Source organism: Phyllobates terribilis, unplaced genomic scaffold (assembly GCF_046119375.1).
Source record: "Phyllobates terribilis strain yellow unplaced genomic scaffold, ASM4611937v1 Scaffold_3__8_contigs__length_932513732, whole genome shotgun sequence".
Lineage (NCBI taxonomy): Eukaryota > Metazoa > Chordata > Amphibia > Anura > Dendrobatidae > Phyllobates > Phyllobates terribilis.
Window position 1 is genome coordinate 382,208,754 of NW_027362763.1, and position 16,832 is coordinate 382,225,585.

At 43.0% G+C, this 16,832-nt stretch overlaps 1 protein-coding gene across 23 annotated transcripts in view; it reads right to left on the minus strand.

Moving 5' to 3' along the window:
- DST (dystonin) overlaps positions 1-16,315 on the minus strand; it is a 744,334-nt gene extending 728,019 nt beyond the window's left edge. For 14 of the 23 annotated variants that reach the window (XM_073675437.1, XM_073675456.1, XM_073675459.1 and 11 more), the window contains exons 1-2: positions 15,912-16,315; positions 15,554-15,588 (exon numbers count right to left, since the gene is read on the minus strand). In XM_073675437.1, coding sequence (XP_073531538.1) covers positions 15,554-15,588; positions 15,912-16,101 — 225 coding nt within the window. In that variant the 5' untranslated portion in view covers positions 16,102-16,315. The remainder of the gene's footprint in view (positions 1-15,553; positions 15,589-15,911) is intronic. The other 9 variants (XM_073675444.1, XM_073675441.1, XM_073675455.1 and 6 more) reach the window with 4 other exon arrangements.
- Between the last annotated feature and the right edge of the window lie 517 nt (positions 16,316-16,832).

Below are 16,832 nucleotides of genomic sequence, written 5' to 3' on the forward strand. Positions count from 1 at the left end.
TGTACCCGTTATACCGTACATGTCTCCTGTACCCATTATACCATACATGTCTCCTGTACCCATTATACCATACATGACTCCTGTACCCATTATACCGTACATGTCTCCTGTACCTATTATACCATACATGTCTCCTGTACCCGTTATACCGTACATGTCTCCTGTACCCGTTATACCGTACATGTCTCCTGTACCCATTATACCGTACATGTCTCCTGTACCCATACCATACATGTCTCCTGTACCCGTTATACCGTACATGTCTCCTGTACCCATTATACCGTACATGTCTCCTGTACCCATTATACCATGCATGTCTCCTGTACCCATTATACTGTATATTTCTCCTGTACCCATTATACCGTACATGTCTCCTGTACCCATTATACCGTACATGTCTCCTGTACCCATTATACCATACATGTCTCCTGTACCCATTATACCATGCATGTCTCCTGTACCCATTATACTGTACATGTCTCCTGTACCCATTATACCATACATGACTCCTGTACCCATTATACTGTACATGTCTCCTGTACCCATTATACCGTACATGTCTCAGTCCTTGATTATACCGTACATGTCTCCTGTACCCGTTATACCGTACATGTCTCCTGTACCCATTATACCGTACATGTCTCCTGTACCCATTATACCGTACATGTCTCCTGTACCCGTTATACCATACATGTCTCCTGTACCCGTTATACCGTACATGTCTCCTGGACCCATTATACCGTACATGACTCCTGTACCCATTATACCGTACATGTCTCCTGTACCCATTATACCGTACATGTCTCCTGTACCCATTATACCGTACATGTCTCCTGTACCCGTTATACCGTACATGTCTCCTGGACCCATTATACCATACATGTCTCCTGTACCCATTATACCATACATGTCTCCTGTACCCATTATACCGTACATGTCTCCTGTACCCATTATACCGTACATGTCTCCTGTACCCGTTATACCATACATGTCTCCTGTACCCGTTATACCGTACATGTCTCCTGTACCCATTATACCGTACATGTCTCCTGTACCCATTATACCGTACATGTCTCCTGTACCCATTATACCATACATGTCTCCTGTACCCGTTATACCGTACATGTCTCCTGTACCCATTATACCGTACATGTCTCCTGTACCCGTTATACCATACATGTCTCCTGTACCCGTTATACCGTAGATGTCTCCTGTACCCATTATACCGTACATGTCTCCTGTACCCATTATACCATAGATGTCTCCTGTACCCGTTATACCGTACATGTCTCCTGTACCCATTATACCATACATGTCTCCTGTACCCATTATACCATACATGACTCCTGTACCCATTATACCGTACATGTCTCCTGTACCCATTATACCATACATGTCTCCTGTACCCGTTATACCGTACATGTCTCCTGTACCCATTATACCGTACATGTCTCCTGTACCCATTATACCATACATGTCTCAGTCCTTGATTATACCATACATGTCTCCTATACCCATTATACTATACACGTCTCCTGTACCCATTAAACCATACATGTCTCCTGTACCCATTATACCACACGTCTCCTGATCCCATTATACCGCACATGTCTCCTGTTCCCATTATACCGTACGTGTCTCCTGTACCCATTATACCATACATGTCTCCTGTACCCATTATACCATACATACATGTCTCTTGTACACATTATATTGAACACGTCTCATGCATCCATTATACCATACATGTTTCCTGTATCCATTATACTGTACACGTCTCTTGTACCCATTATACCGTACATGTCTCCTGTACCCATTATACCGTACATGTCTCCTGTACCCATTATACCACACATGACTCCTGTACCCATTATACCACACATGTCTCCTGGACCCATTATACCGTACATGTCTCCTGTACCCATTATACCGTACATGTCTCCTGTACCCATTATACCGTACATGTCTCCTGTACCCATTATACCATACATGTCTCCTGTACCCATTATACCGTACAAGTCTCCTGTACCCATTATACCGTACATGTCTCCTGTACCCGTTATACCGTACATGTCTCCTGTACCCGTTATACCATACATGTCTCCTGTACCCATTATACCATACATGACTCCTGTACCCATTATATCATACATGTCTTCTGTACCCATTATACCATACATGTCTCGTGGACCCATTATACCATACATGACTCCTGGACCCATTATACCATACATGACTCCTGGACCCATTATACCATACATGACTCCTGTACCCATTATACTGTACATGTCTCCTGTACCCATTATACCGTACATGTCTCATGTACCCATTATAGCATACATGACTCCTGTACCCATTATACCGTACATGACTCTTGTACCCATTATACCATACATGTCTCCTGTACCCATTATACCGTACATGACTCCTGTACCCATTGTACCACACATGTCTCCTGTACCCATTATACCATACATGTCTCCTGAACCCATTATACCATACATGTCTCTTGTACCCATTATACCGTACATGACTCCTGTACCCATTGTACCACACATGTCTCCTGTGCCCATTATACCATACATGTCTCCTGAACCCATTATACCATACATGTCTCCTGTACCCATTATACCGTACATGTCTCCTGTACCCATTATACCATACATGTCTCCTGTACCCATTATACCATACATGTCTCTTGTACCCATTATAGCATACATGACTCCTGTACCCATTATACCATACATGTCTCCTGTACCCATTATACCGTACATGTCTCTTGTACCCATTATACCATACATGTCTCTTGTACCCATTATACCATACATGTCTCCTGTACCCATTATACCGTACATGTCTCTTGTACCCATTATACCGTACGTCTCCTGTACCCATTATACCATGCATGTCTCTTGTACCCATTATAGCATACATGACTCCTGTACCCATTATACCATACATGTCTCCTGTACCCATTATACCATACATGTCTCCTGTACCCATTATACCACATATGTCTCCTGTACCCATTATACCATACATGTCTCCTGTACCCATTATACCACACATGTCTCCTGTACCCATTATACCGTACATGTCTCCTGTACCCATTATACCGTACGTCTCCTGTACCCATTATACCATGCATGTCTCTTGTACCCATTATAGCATACATGTCTCCTGTACCCATTATACCATGCATGTCTCCTGTACCCATTATACCGTACATGTCTCCTGTACCCATTATACCGTACATGTCTCCTGTACCCATTATACCATACATGTCTCCTGTACCCATTATACCGTACATGTCTCCTGTACCCATTATGCTGTACATGTCTCCTGTACCCATTATAACGTACATGACTCCTGTACCCATTATGCCATACATGTCTCCTGTACCCATTATACCATACATGTCTCCTGTACCCATTATACCGTACATGTCTCCTGTACCCATTATACCGTACATGTCTCCTGTACCCATTATACCATACATGTCTCCTGTACCCATTATACCGTACATGTCTCCTGTACCCATTATACCGTACATGTCTCCTGTACCCATTATACCATACATGTGTCCTGTACCCATTATACCATACATGACTCCTGTACCCATTATACCGTACATGTCTCCTGTACCCATTATACCATACATGTCTCTTGTACCCATTATACCATACATGTCTCCTGTACCCATTATACCGTACATGTCTCTTGTACCCATTATACCGTACGTCTCCTGTACCCATTATACCATGCATGTCTCTTGTACCCATTATAGCATACATGACTCCTGTACCCATTATACCATACATGTCTCCTGTACCCATTATACCATACATGTCTCCTGTACCCATTATACCACATATGTCTCCTGTACCCATTATACCATACATGTCTCCTGTACCCATTATACCACACATGTCTCCTGTACCCATTATACCGTACATGTCTCCTGTACCCATTATACCGTACGTCTCCTGTACCCATTATACCATGCATGTCTCTTGTACCCATTATAGCATACATGTCTCCTGTACCCATTATACCATGCATGTCTCCTGTACCCATTATACCGTACATGTCTCCTGTACCCATTATACCGTACATGTCTCCTGTACCCATTATACCATACATGTCTCCTGTACCCATTATACCGTACATGTCTCCTGTACCCATTATGCTGTACATGTCTCCTGTACCCATTATAACGTACATGACTCCTGTACCCATTATGCCATACATGTCTCCTGTACCCATTATACCATACATGTCTCCTGTACCCATTATACCGTACATGTCTCCTGTACCCATTATACCGTACATGTCTCCTGTACCCATTATACCATACATGTCTCCTGTACCCATTATACCGTACATGTCTCCTGTACCCATTATACCGTACATGTCTCCTGTACCCATTATACCATACATGTGTCCTGTACCCATTATACCATACATGACTCCTGTACCCATTATACCGTACATGTCTCCTGTACCCATTATACCATACATGTCTCCTGTACCCATTATACCGTACATGTCTCCTGTACCCATTATACCGTACATGTCTCCTGTACCCATTATACCGTACATGTCTCCTGTACCCATTATACCGTACATGTCTCCTGTACCCATTATACCATACATGTCTCCTGTACCCATTATACCGTACATGTCTCCTGTACCCATTATACCATACATGTGTCCTGTACCCATTATACCATACATGTCTCCTGTACCCATTATACCGTACATGTCTCCTGTACCCATTATACCATACATGACTCCTGTACCCATTATACCGTACATGTCTCCTGTACCCATTATACCGTACATGTCTCCTGTACCCATTATATCATACATGACTCCTGTACCCATTATACCATACATGTGTCCTGTACCCATTATACCGTACATGTCTCCTGTACCCATTATACCGTACATGTCTCCTGTACCCATTATATCATACATGACTCCTGTACCCATTATACCGTACATGTCTCCTGTACCCATTATACCGTACATGTCTCCTGTACCCATTATATCATACATGACTCCTGTACCCATTATACCATACATGTGTCCTGTACCCATTATACCATACATGTCTCCTGTACCCATTATACCGTACATGTCTCCTGTACCCATTATACCATACATGACTCCTGTACCCATTATACCGTACATGTCTCCTGTACCCATTATATCATACATGTCTCCTGGACCCATTATACCATACATGTCTCCTGGACCCATTATACCAAACATGTCTCCTGTACCCATTATACTGTACATGACTCCTGTACCCATTATACCATACATGTCTCCTGTACCCATTATACCGTACATGTCTCCTGTACCCGTTATACCGTACATGTCTCCTGTACCCGTTATACCATACATGTCTCCTGTACCCATTATACCATACATGACTCCTGTACCCATTATACCATACATGTCTTCTGTACCCATTATACCATACATGTCTCGTGGACCCATTATACCATACATGACTCCTGGACCCATTATACCATACATGACTCCTGGACCTATTATACCATACATGACTCCTGTACCCATTATACTGTACATGTCTCCTGTACCCATTATACCGTACATGTCTCATGTACCCATTATAGCATACATGACTCCTGTACCCATTATACCGTACATGACTCTTGTACCCATTATACCATACATGTCTCCTGTACCCATTATACCGTACATGACTCCTGTACCCATTGTACCACACATGTCTCCTGTACCCATTATACCATACATGTCTCCTGAACCCATTATACCATACATGTCTCTTGTACCCATTATACCGTACATGACTCCTGTACCCATTGTACCACACATGTCTCCTGTGCCCATTATACCATACATGTCTCCTGAACCCATTATACCATACATGTCTCCTGTACCCATTATACCGTACATGTCTCCTGTACCCATTATACCATACATGTCTCCTGTACCCATTATACCATACATGTCTCTTGTACCCATTATAGCATACATGACTCCTGTACCCATTATACCATACATGTCTCCTGTACCCATTATACCGTACATGTCTCTTGTACCCATTATACCATACATGTCTCTTGTACCCATTATACCATACATGTCTCCTGTACCCATTATACCGTACATGTCTCTTGTACCCATTATACCGTACGTCTCCTGTACCCATTATACCATGCATGTCTCTTGTACCCATTATAGCATACATGACTCCTGTACCCATTATACCATACATGTCTCCTGTACCCATTATACCATACATGTCTCCTGTACCCATTATACCACATATGTCTCCTGTACCCATTATACCATACATGTCTCCTGTACCCATTATACCACACATGTCTCCTGTACCCATTATACCGTACATGTCTCCTGTACCCATTATACCATGCATGTCTCTTGTACCCATTATAGCATACATGTCTCCTGTACCCATTATACCATGCATGTCTCCTGTACCCATTATACCGTACATGTCTCCTGTACCCATTATACCGTACATGTCTCCTGTACCCATTATACCATACATGTCTCCTGTACCCATTATACCGTACATGTCTCCTGTACCCATTATGCTGTACATGTCTCCTGTACCCATTATAACGTACATGACTCCTGTACCCATTATGCCATACATGTCTCCTGTACCCATTATACCATACATGTCTCCTGTACCCATTATACCGTACATGTCTCCTGTACCCATTATACCGTACATGTCTCCTGTACCCATTATACCATACATGTCTCCTGTACCCATTATACCGTACATGTCTCCTGTACCCATTATACCGTACATGTCTCCTGTACCCATTATACCATACATGTGTCCTGTACCCATTATACCATACATGACTCCTGTACCCATTATACCGTACATGTCTCCTGTACCCATTATACCATACATGTCTCCTGTACCCATTATACCGTACATGTCTCCTGTACCCATTATACCGTACATGTCTCCTGTACCCATTATACCGTACATGTCTCCTGTACCCATTATACCGTACATGTCTCCTGTACCCATTATACCATACATGTCTCCTGTACCCATTATACCGTACATGTCTCCTGTACCCATTATACCATACATGTGTCCTGTACCCATTATACCATACATGTCTCCTGTACCCATTATACCGTACATGTCTCCTGTACCCATTATACCATACATGACTCCTGTACCCATTATACCGTACATGTCTCCTGTACCCATTATACCGTACATGTCTCCTGTACCCATTATATCATACATGACTCCTGTACCCATTATACCATACATGTGTCCTGTACCCATTATACCGTACATGTCTCCTGTACCCATTATACCGTACATGTCTCCTGTACCCATTATATCATACATGACTCCTGTACCCATTATACCGTACATGTCTCCTGTACCCATTATACCGTACATGTCTCCTGTACCCATTATATCATACATGACTCCTGTACCCATTATACCATACATGTGTCCTGTACCCATTATACCATACATGTCTCCTGTACCCATTATACCGTACATGTCTCCTGTACCCATTATACCATACATGACTCCTGTACCCATTATACCGTACATGTCTCCTGTACCCATTATATCATACATGTCTCCTGGACCCATTATACCATACATGTCTCCTGGACCCATTATACCAAACATGTCTCCTGTACCCATTATACTGTACATGACTCCTGTACCCATTATACCATACATGTCTCCTGTACCCATTATACTGTATATTTCTCCTGTACCCATTATACCGTACATGTCTCCTGTACCCATTATACCATACATGACTCCTGTACCCATTATACCATGCATGTCTCCTGTACCCATTATACTGTATATTTCTCCTGTACCCATTATACCATACATGTCTCCTGTACCCATTATACCGTACATGTCTCCTGTACCCATTATACCATACATGTCTCCTGTACCCATTATACCATGCATGTCTCCTGTACCCATTATACCATGCATGTCTCCTGTACCCATTATACCGTACATGTCTCCTGTACCCATTATACCGTACATGTCTCCTGTACCCATTATACCATACATGTCTCCTGTACCCATTATACCGTACATGTCTCCTGTACCCATTATACCGTACATGTCTCCTGTACCCATTATACCATACATGACTCCTGTACCCATTATACCGTACATGTCTCCTGTACCCATTATACCATACATGACTCCTGTACCCATTATACCGTACATGTCTCCTGTACCCATTATACTGTACATGTCTCCTGTACCCATTATACCGTACATGTCTCCTGTACCCATTATACCGTACATGTCTCCTGTACCCATTATACCATACATGTCTCCTGTACCCATTATACTGTATATTTCTCCTGTACCCATTATACCGTACATGTCTCCTGTACCCATTATACCATACATGACTCCTGTACCCATTATACCATGCATGTCTCCTGTACCCATTATACTGTATATTTCTCCTGTACCCATTATACCATACATGTCTCCTGTACCCATTATACCGTACATGTCTCCTGTACCCATTATACCATACATGTCTCCTGTACCCATTATACCGTACATGTCTCCTGTACCCATTATACCATGCATGTCTCCTGTACCCATTATACCATGCATGTCTCCTGTACCCATTATACCATGCATGTCTCCTGTACCCATTATACCGTACATGTCTCCTGTACCCATTATACCGTACATGTCTCCTGTACCCATTATACCGTACATGTCTCCTGTACCCATTATACCGTACATGTCTCCTGTACCCATTATACCATACATGTGTCCTGTACCCATTATACCATACATGACTCCTGTACCCATTATACCGTACATGTCTCCTGTACCCATTATACCATACATGTCTCCTGTACCCATTATACCGTACATGTCTCCTGTACCCATTATACCGTACATGTCTCCTGTACCCATTATACCGTACATGTCTCCTGTACCCATTATACCATACATGTCTCCTGTACCCATTATACCGTACATGTCTCCTGTACCCATTATACCATACATGTGTCCTGTACCCATTATACCGTACATGTCTCCTGTACCCATTATATCATACATGTCTCCTGGACCCATTATACCATACATGTCTCCTGGACCCATTATACCATACATGTCTCCTGTACCCATTATACTGTATATTTCTCCTGTACCCATTATACCGTACATGTCTCCTGTACCCATTATACCATACATGACTCCTGTACCCATTATACCATGCATGTCTCCTGTACCCATTATACTGTATATTTCTCCTGTACCCATTATACCATACATGTCTCCTGTACCCATTATACCGTACATGTCTCCTGTACCCATTATACCATACATGTCTCCTGTACCCATTATACCATGCATGTCTCCTGTACCCATTATACCGTACATGTCTCCTGTACCCATTATACCATACACGTCTCCTGTACCCATTATACCATGCATGTCTCCTGTACCCATTATACCGTACATGTCTCCTGTACCCATTATACCATACACGTCTCCTGTACCCATTATACCATGCATGTCTCCTGTACCCATTATACTGTACATGTCTCCTGTACCCATTATACCATACACGTCTCCTGTACCCATTATACCATGCATGTCTCCTGTACCCATTATACCGTACATGTCTCCTGTACCCATTATACCACACATGTCTCCTGTACCCATTATACCGTACATGTCTCCTGTACCCATTATACCATACATGTCTCCTGTACCCATTATACCGTACATGTCTCCTGTACCCATTATACCGTACATGTCTCCTGTACCCATTATACCATACATGTGTCCTGTACCCATTATACCATACATGACTCCTGTACCCATTATACCGTACATGTCTCCTGTACCCATTATACCATACATGTCTCCTGTACCCATTATACTGTACATGTCTCCTGTACCCATTATACCGTACATGTCTCCTGTACCCATTATACCATACATGTCTCCTGTACCCATTATACCGTACATGTCTCCTGTACCCATTATACCATACATGTCTCCTGTACCCATTATACCATACATGTCTCCTGTACCCATTATACCATACATGTGTCCTGTACCCATTATACCATACATGACTCCTGTACCCATTATACCGTACATGTCTCCTGTACCCATTATACCATACATGACTCCTGTACCCATTATACCGTACATGTCTCCTGTACCCATTATACCGTACATGTCTCCTGTACCCATTATACCATACATGTGTCCTGTACCCATTATACCATACATGACTCCTGTACCCATTATACCGTACATGTCTCCTGTACCCATTATACCGTACATGTCTCCTGTACCCATTATACCATACATGTCTCCTGTACCCATTATACTGTACATGTCTCCTGTACCCATTATACCGTACATGTCTCCTGTACCCATTATACCATACATGTCTCTTGTACCCATTATACCGTACGTCTCCTGTACCCATTATACCGTACATGTCTCCTGTACCCATTATACCGTACATGTCTCCTGTACCCATTATACCGTACACTCTTCCTGTTATCATTATACTACAGATATACTGATGATACTGTACACAGCTTCTGCACTAATTATACTGTACACAGCTCCTATATCTGTTATGCTCATTGTTCCTGCTCTGATTTGCGTATGTTCACACCTGTCAGAAGGCATCTGTTCCTGATATCTTTTTTTTTCAGGGATCTAAATAGAGCAACAAAAATCTCTTATTCTTCTTTGCTACAAGTTATAAGCACAGGGTTAAAGTAGTTGTAACATTTGCCTAATTTTAAGGTGTAGCTTTACAATAACAAATTCAGCATTAGTTACCTGCTGAACCCCTGACATCCCGTTACAGCACATAAACGCTGCAGCCAATCACTGGCCTTAGTGGTTGTACCATGGTATAAATCACCAGACTGCTGAGGTCAGTGACTGTAGGTGGACTCACGTGTTGTAGATGGATGTCACCCCTGTAGACATAGTCTGGGAGGCGCAGCGAGCACACGGCACAAGTGCGGCAGGGATTAAATAGGTAAGCAATGAATATTTTAAATCATTACATTTCCTGAAAATGGACAACCCCTTTAATCTCACAGAGGATTAGTGCAATTGTATCCAATCTACTCAATCTCCCATCAGTTTTAGCAGGGCTGATGCATCATTTGCGTGTTTTTTACTTTTTTTTTTTTGTCCTGTGATATTCGTTGACGTTTTTTGCGTCAAATTCTTAAAAATGGCACATATTGTTCGTGACTTTAGCGCAAAATAAAAAATACTTTTTACGTTTGTCTTCTACCTTTATGTTGCCCCGTTTTAGAGCAAACAGTAGCATGTTCCAATAAAATGTCCCGGCTGGAATCATCCCAGAGAGGCTGGAGTACAGCTATGCTAAAATTTTGCGGGGGTTTTTTGGTCACAAATGATGAATCGACCAAAAACGTCTGGAAGCCCCAGACCTCAGAAAATGAGCAAACTAATAGAAGAATTTGGCATATATATCAAAAACAGGCTGAAAACGCAAAGTAATTGACAAAAAAAGGCCCAAATGCCATAAAGAATTGGTCGCTAGGTCTACGGGAATTTGCATCTCTGGTTATAAACCTTTGCTTTTTATTTTTTTAAATCTGAACTTATAAATGAGTATTACTGAAATAAAGCTTCATTATTGAATATAAAACTTAAATGGCTATATGTTTTCTTTACTGTCAGTGATGGGAAACATTGTTTGACACATTTTAAAGGGAACCTGTCAGGACTATTTTACAACTGAAACTAGCGGTATGGCTGTATAAGTCCTAGTACAACAGTAGAAATGACACCTGTCTTGTAGCAATCGAATATGCCAACACTGAGAAATCAAGCTTCAACGCCATATGCAAATCAGCCTGGAAGTGCATTAGGGGCCTTGTTGATGCACTCTGGGTTTATTGGCACAACCCCCAATGCACTTCCAGGCTGATTTGCATATGACTTTGACGTTTGTGTGCAGGCACATCGGATTACTACAAAACAGCTATCCTTTTTATTGTTGTACAAGGACCTAGGTAGCCATACCACTAGTTTAAGTAATAATGTCGTCCTGACAGGTTCCCTCTACAAATAAGAGCCATCAAACTACAGTCAGGTAGGTTAGATAAGAGATTTGTGCATTTTAAGGGGAATCTGTCAGCAGGTTTTTGCTATGTAACCTGAAACAGAATGATGTAGAGGCAGAGAGCCTGATTCCAGTGATGTATCACTTAGTTTACTGAGTGCAGCAGTTGTGATGCAATCAGTTTTCTCTGCTGTATTTCTAGTAGAGCTTGAAATGCTGAGCTCTGTATAACCCTGCACACACCACTAATTAGCAGTTTTTGTGTACACTGCATATTGTCTAAAAGCGGTTAATCAGGGGTGGGGACATGGTTGGACTAGGAGGCACAGATTGTCCCATAGTGATAATCTCCTGCTGATAAAACACTGCTTTTATAGAAACAGTAAAACACAGCTTATTATTTGACACATCACTGGAATCAGGGCCTCTTCCCCTACATCATGGTGCTCTCAGATTACATAGCAAAAACCTGCTGACAGATTCCCATTAAGCATTCATGAGCAGGGATCTCTTTTGTTGTGTCTCCTTGTTTGGCCATTTTTTTGTATTCGGCTATGTTCACATTTGAGTAGTGTTTTCCATTTATAATGACGCCATGACGTTGTGCCGGATCACTCCTTCAATAGATACTAATGGCGTCAAATAGTCCACAAAGAAGTGTCAATTATAAAACTGAGTGAAATATGTTAATGCTACCATACATATTATATTATTGTGGTGTGTGCAGTACACAAAATGTTCTACTTTAGATACATTGTAAGTGTAGCCTTTAATTGAAACATTTTACATTTTATTCTCTGACAGAAAATAAACGTCCTGAAAATGGTGAGGAATTGAAAAAAAAATATTAAGGCTGCGTGCCCACTATGCGTTTTTCAAGCGTTTTTGCCGCGGAATTTCAGCAGCGAAAATGCTTAAAAACCGCTTGGTAATACGTGCCCCATGGTCCCCAATGATAATCCGCATGTGCTGTGCACATGCTGCAGAAATTTCTGCTGCGGATTATCATTGCAGAAAAATACTCAGCATGTCCATTAATTTTGCGGACACGCAGCGTAATCGCATTGAATCGCATAATATCCGCATCACTACATGTGCACACACGGATAATATGCGTTTCTATGTGCGGATGGTACCGGGGTCTGGAGGAGAGGAGACTCTCATCCAGACCCAGGTACCACAGAACCTGTTAAAAAAAATAATTTAAATAAAAAAATAAAGATTATACTTACCTTCTGATGGTCCCCGGTGTATTCTCCGCTGCGTCCGGTCTCTTGTACGGCTTGCGGTGGTGTGAGGACCTGCGGTGACGTAATTTAGTCATGTGACAGGTCACGCGACCGCTGACGTCGGCGGTCGTGTGACCTGTCACATGACTCAATGACGTCACCACAGGTCCTTCACACCACGGCGACCCATACAACACACCGGACGCAGCGGAGAATACACCGGGGGCCATCGGAAGGTAAGTATAATCTTTATTTTTTACCATTCGTATTCTTTTTTTTAACTATTACTTGGTCACACTATATGAAATATATCCCGGTTGCATGGATTTATATAGTGTGAACAAGCTGTCAAGCACTTTTCCAAGTGATGCTAAAATCGCTTGGAAAAGCGCTTGAAAACCCGCATGCAGAAATGCATGAAAAAACACTTGACAAACGCTTCTACCTGGCAGGAAAAAGGCATGTAAAATCCGCATGCGTTTCTCCTGCCAGGGAGAAGCGGAAAAAATATGCAGCATTTCTGCATCGTGGGCACTTAACCTAAAGGGGTTCTCCAGGTAGATTGTTCTTCATTAAAGATAGCTGGGTATCTAAATGGAAAGGATAATAAGAGTAGCCCACAAAATGTGATATAGCAATCAGTGGGATAGTTTAAAAACTAACTTTTATTGAATTCAATATTAAAATAGGTCCAAAAATTAGACAAATGACATGAAACAAACGAGATAAGTGGAATATTATTGGATCTCATGTGTTGATAGGTGCTATTGGTATCAACATCTGTAGGTGGTCTGTACCCGGATCTGAATGTGCCAATAGATTTGCAACTCTTTTTTTTTTTACAAGTCGTTTGTTTCATGTCATTTATCTAATTTTTGGACCTATTTTAATATTGAATTCAATAAAAGTTAGTTTTTAGACTATCCCAATAATTGCTAGATTATGTTTCACCCTAACAAGTTGCCCATTTTGAAAAAGAAATCAGGTTTTACTTATCCTCGCCAGGTCCAGTAGTGCATCTTTACAGCCGCACTGGTCTTTGTAGACAGGCTGCATGGGCGATTACAGCACACATAACCACTGCAGCTAATCACTGGGCCCAGTGACTCTGTCAATGTAGATGGCACAGAGATCTGAGCCTGGTGATTGGCTGCAGCGGTCATGTTCTCAGTAGTTGTGATATCCCCAGCCTTTCAACAAAGACCAGAACAGCGATGTGGATGCACCGCTGGATCTGGGGAGGGTTAGTAAAATATTAAAATGTTATTATTTTTAACACAGGCATGAAAAAAAATATAGTTGAGCAATTAGAAAGTGGTTTTCTTAACATCACGGTGGCTCAGTGGTTAGCACTGGTGCTTTGCAGCACTGGGGTCTTAGGTTCAAATCCCACCAAGGACAACATCCGCAAGGAGTTTGTATGTTCTCCCTGTGTTTGCGTGGGTTTCCTCCCACACTCCACAGACATATTGATAGGGAATGTAGACTGTGAGCCCCAATGGGGACAGTGCTGATGTCTGTAAAGCGCTGGGGAATATGATGGCGATATATAAGTATAATAAGTAACATCACTGCAGATCTGTGCACTGTGGGGTCCTTGGTTTTCTAGGCGTTGCAGCTCCCTACGCCTCTTGCACTGCTGATTGACAGCTCGCTCACAATGCCCAGAGCTGGCAGGAATCTGCCCACCAGCAGCAGCTCATGGCAGTGTGACAGCGCTGGAATCAGGGCCTCCGTTTTACCTTATTGTTTCATACTTTGATTTATTTTCCTACATTGGTCACTATGATTAGAATTCTGAGAAAGATGCCATGCTTAGAGCAAACCCCCCAATGTTCGTATGGTTTCAGAATTCCCCACTGACTGCCCGCTGCCGTCTAGTCAGGACGTTATGCTGTGAGAACTCTCTGCAATCTAAAGATGTTTTCCTTTTTTCTAGGAACTTGTTATGGAGGATCGGCAATTGTTAGGTTCCTGGAGGCCTTCTTCTTAGATGCTGCTTGTGACATTCTCCATAACTTTTATCCCCACAGAGTAATGTAAGTGTTGCACGTGCCGTGACTTGTGGCATATGAAATGAGATGGAATAAAGGGCACAAAGTGATGGGACAGATGGGTACTCCAAGGGCAGGATGGTGGGCACAGGACATGACAGTGTGCAGTTACCTCTGAGCGGAAGTGATGGGATCTCAGGAGGGCATCTGCAGAGAGAAAACACAATCAGGGTCATCCTTTCACTCCGGATAGGGATTATCTTCTAGATCTATACACTAGACAGTGGCAGTGCTGGCACAGGTGGCATGGGCGGCCCTGCTGTTACTGAGCCCTGTCCCATCTCTAGCTTTCTATAGGATGGGTGGAGACAATCTGCCGCAGTCCTGTCGGAAATCCTCTAACCTGGATGCCAGAGGACTGGGATCTGAGGACTGCCACATGTACAGGGTGCTCACCTCCTCCTCCCCACAGGACGGCCCTGGCACCGGGCACAGCACAGCCCACACAGAGTAGTGAAGATGCTCCTTACATGTCCTACCTCTGCTCCGGGGCCGGTAGCTGAACACCGTCCTCATCGGGTGCCTGCCCTTCTGGAGCTTGCGGTGCCAGCAGCATAGGAAGGAGATGGTGGCGATGGTGCCCAGCATGAGCAGCAGTAACAGCAGGGCGCACTGGATGCTGTACGGTCTGAGAAGCACCAGGAAGGCAGCGGCGATCATGGTGGAGGCTGCGGTGTGGACGAGCACATACAGGTCCGTGATCCGCTGCGATCTGTGACTCAGCAGCCGCTACATCTACCGCATCTCACCCGGCGGTACCGCACAGTGCCGGGAGCCACACCGAGCTCTGCGCTGGGCATCAGCTGAGACTGCCACAAAATCAAACTTTATCTCCCAGAGTGCCCAGCTCACTGGTAACCTCAGCATCAGCAGCTGCCGGGGGCAGGGGACGAGTTTCCAGCTCCTCCTCCTCCGGTCCGCTCCGCCTACCAGTGCTGCAGAGCCTGGGAGCCAGGAGCCTCCACATCATGGTGTCTGAGCCTGCAGCCACTCACATCAGCTGCTAGAGCGCCATCCATCCATCCATATATCCATCCATCTATCCCCTATCTATCTATATATCTATCTATCCATCCATCTATCCCCTATCTATCTATAGCCATCCATCCATCTATCCCCTATTTATCTATAGCCATCCATCCATATATCCATCCATCTCTCCAATATCTATCTATATATCCATCCATCCATCTATCCCCTATCTATATATCTATCCATCCATCCATCTATCCCCTATCTATCTATAGCCATCCATCCATCAATCCCCTATTTATCTATAGCCATCCATCCATATATCCATCCATCTATCCCCTATCTATCTATATATCCATCCATCCATCCATCTATACCCTATCTATATATCCATCCATCTATCCCCTATCTATCTATAT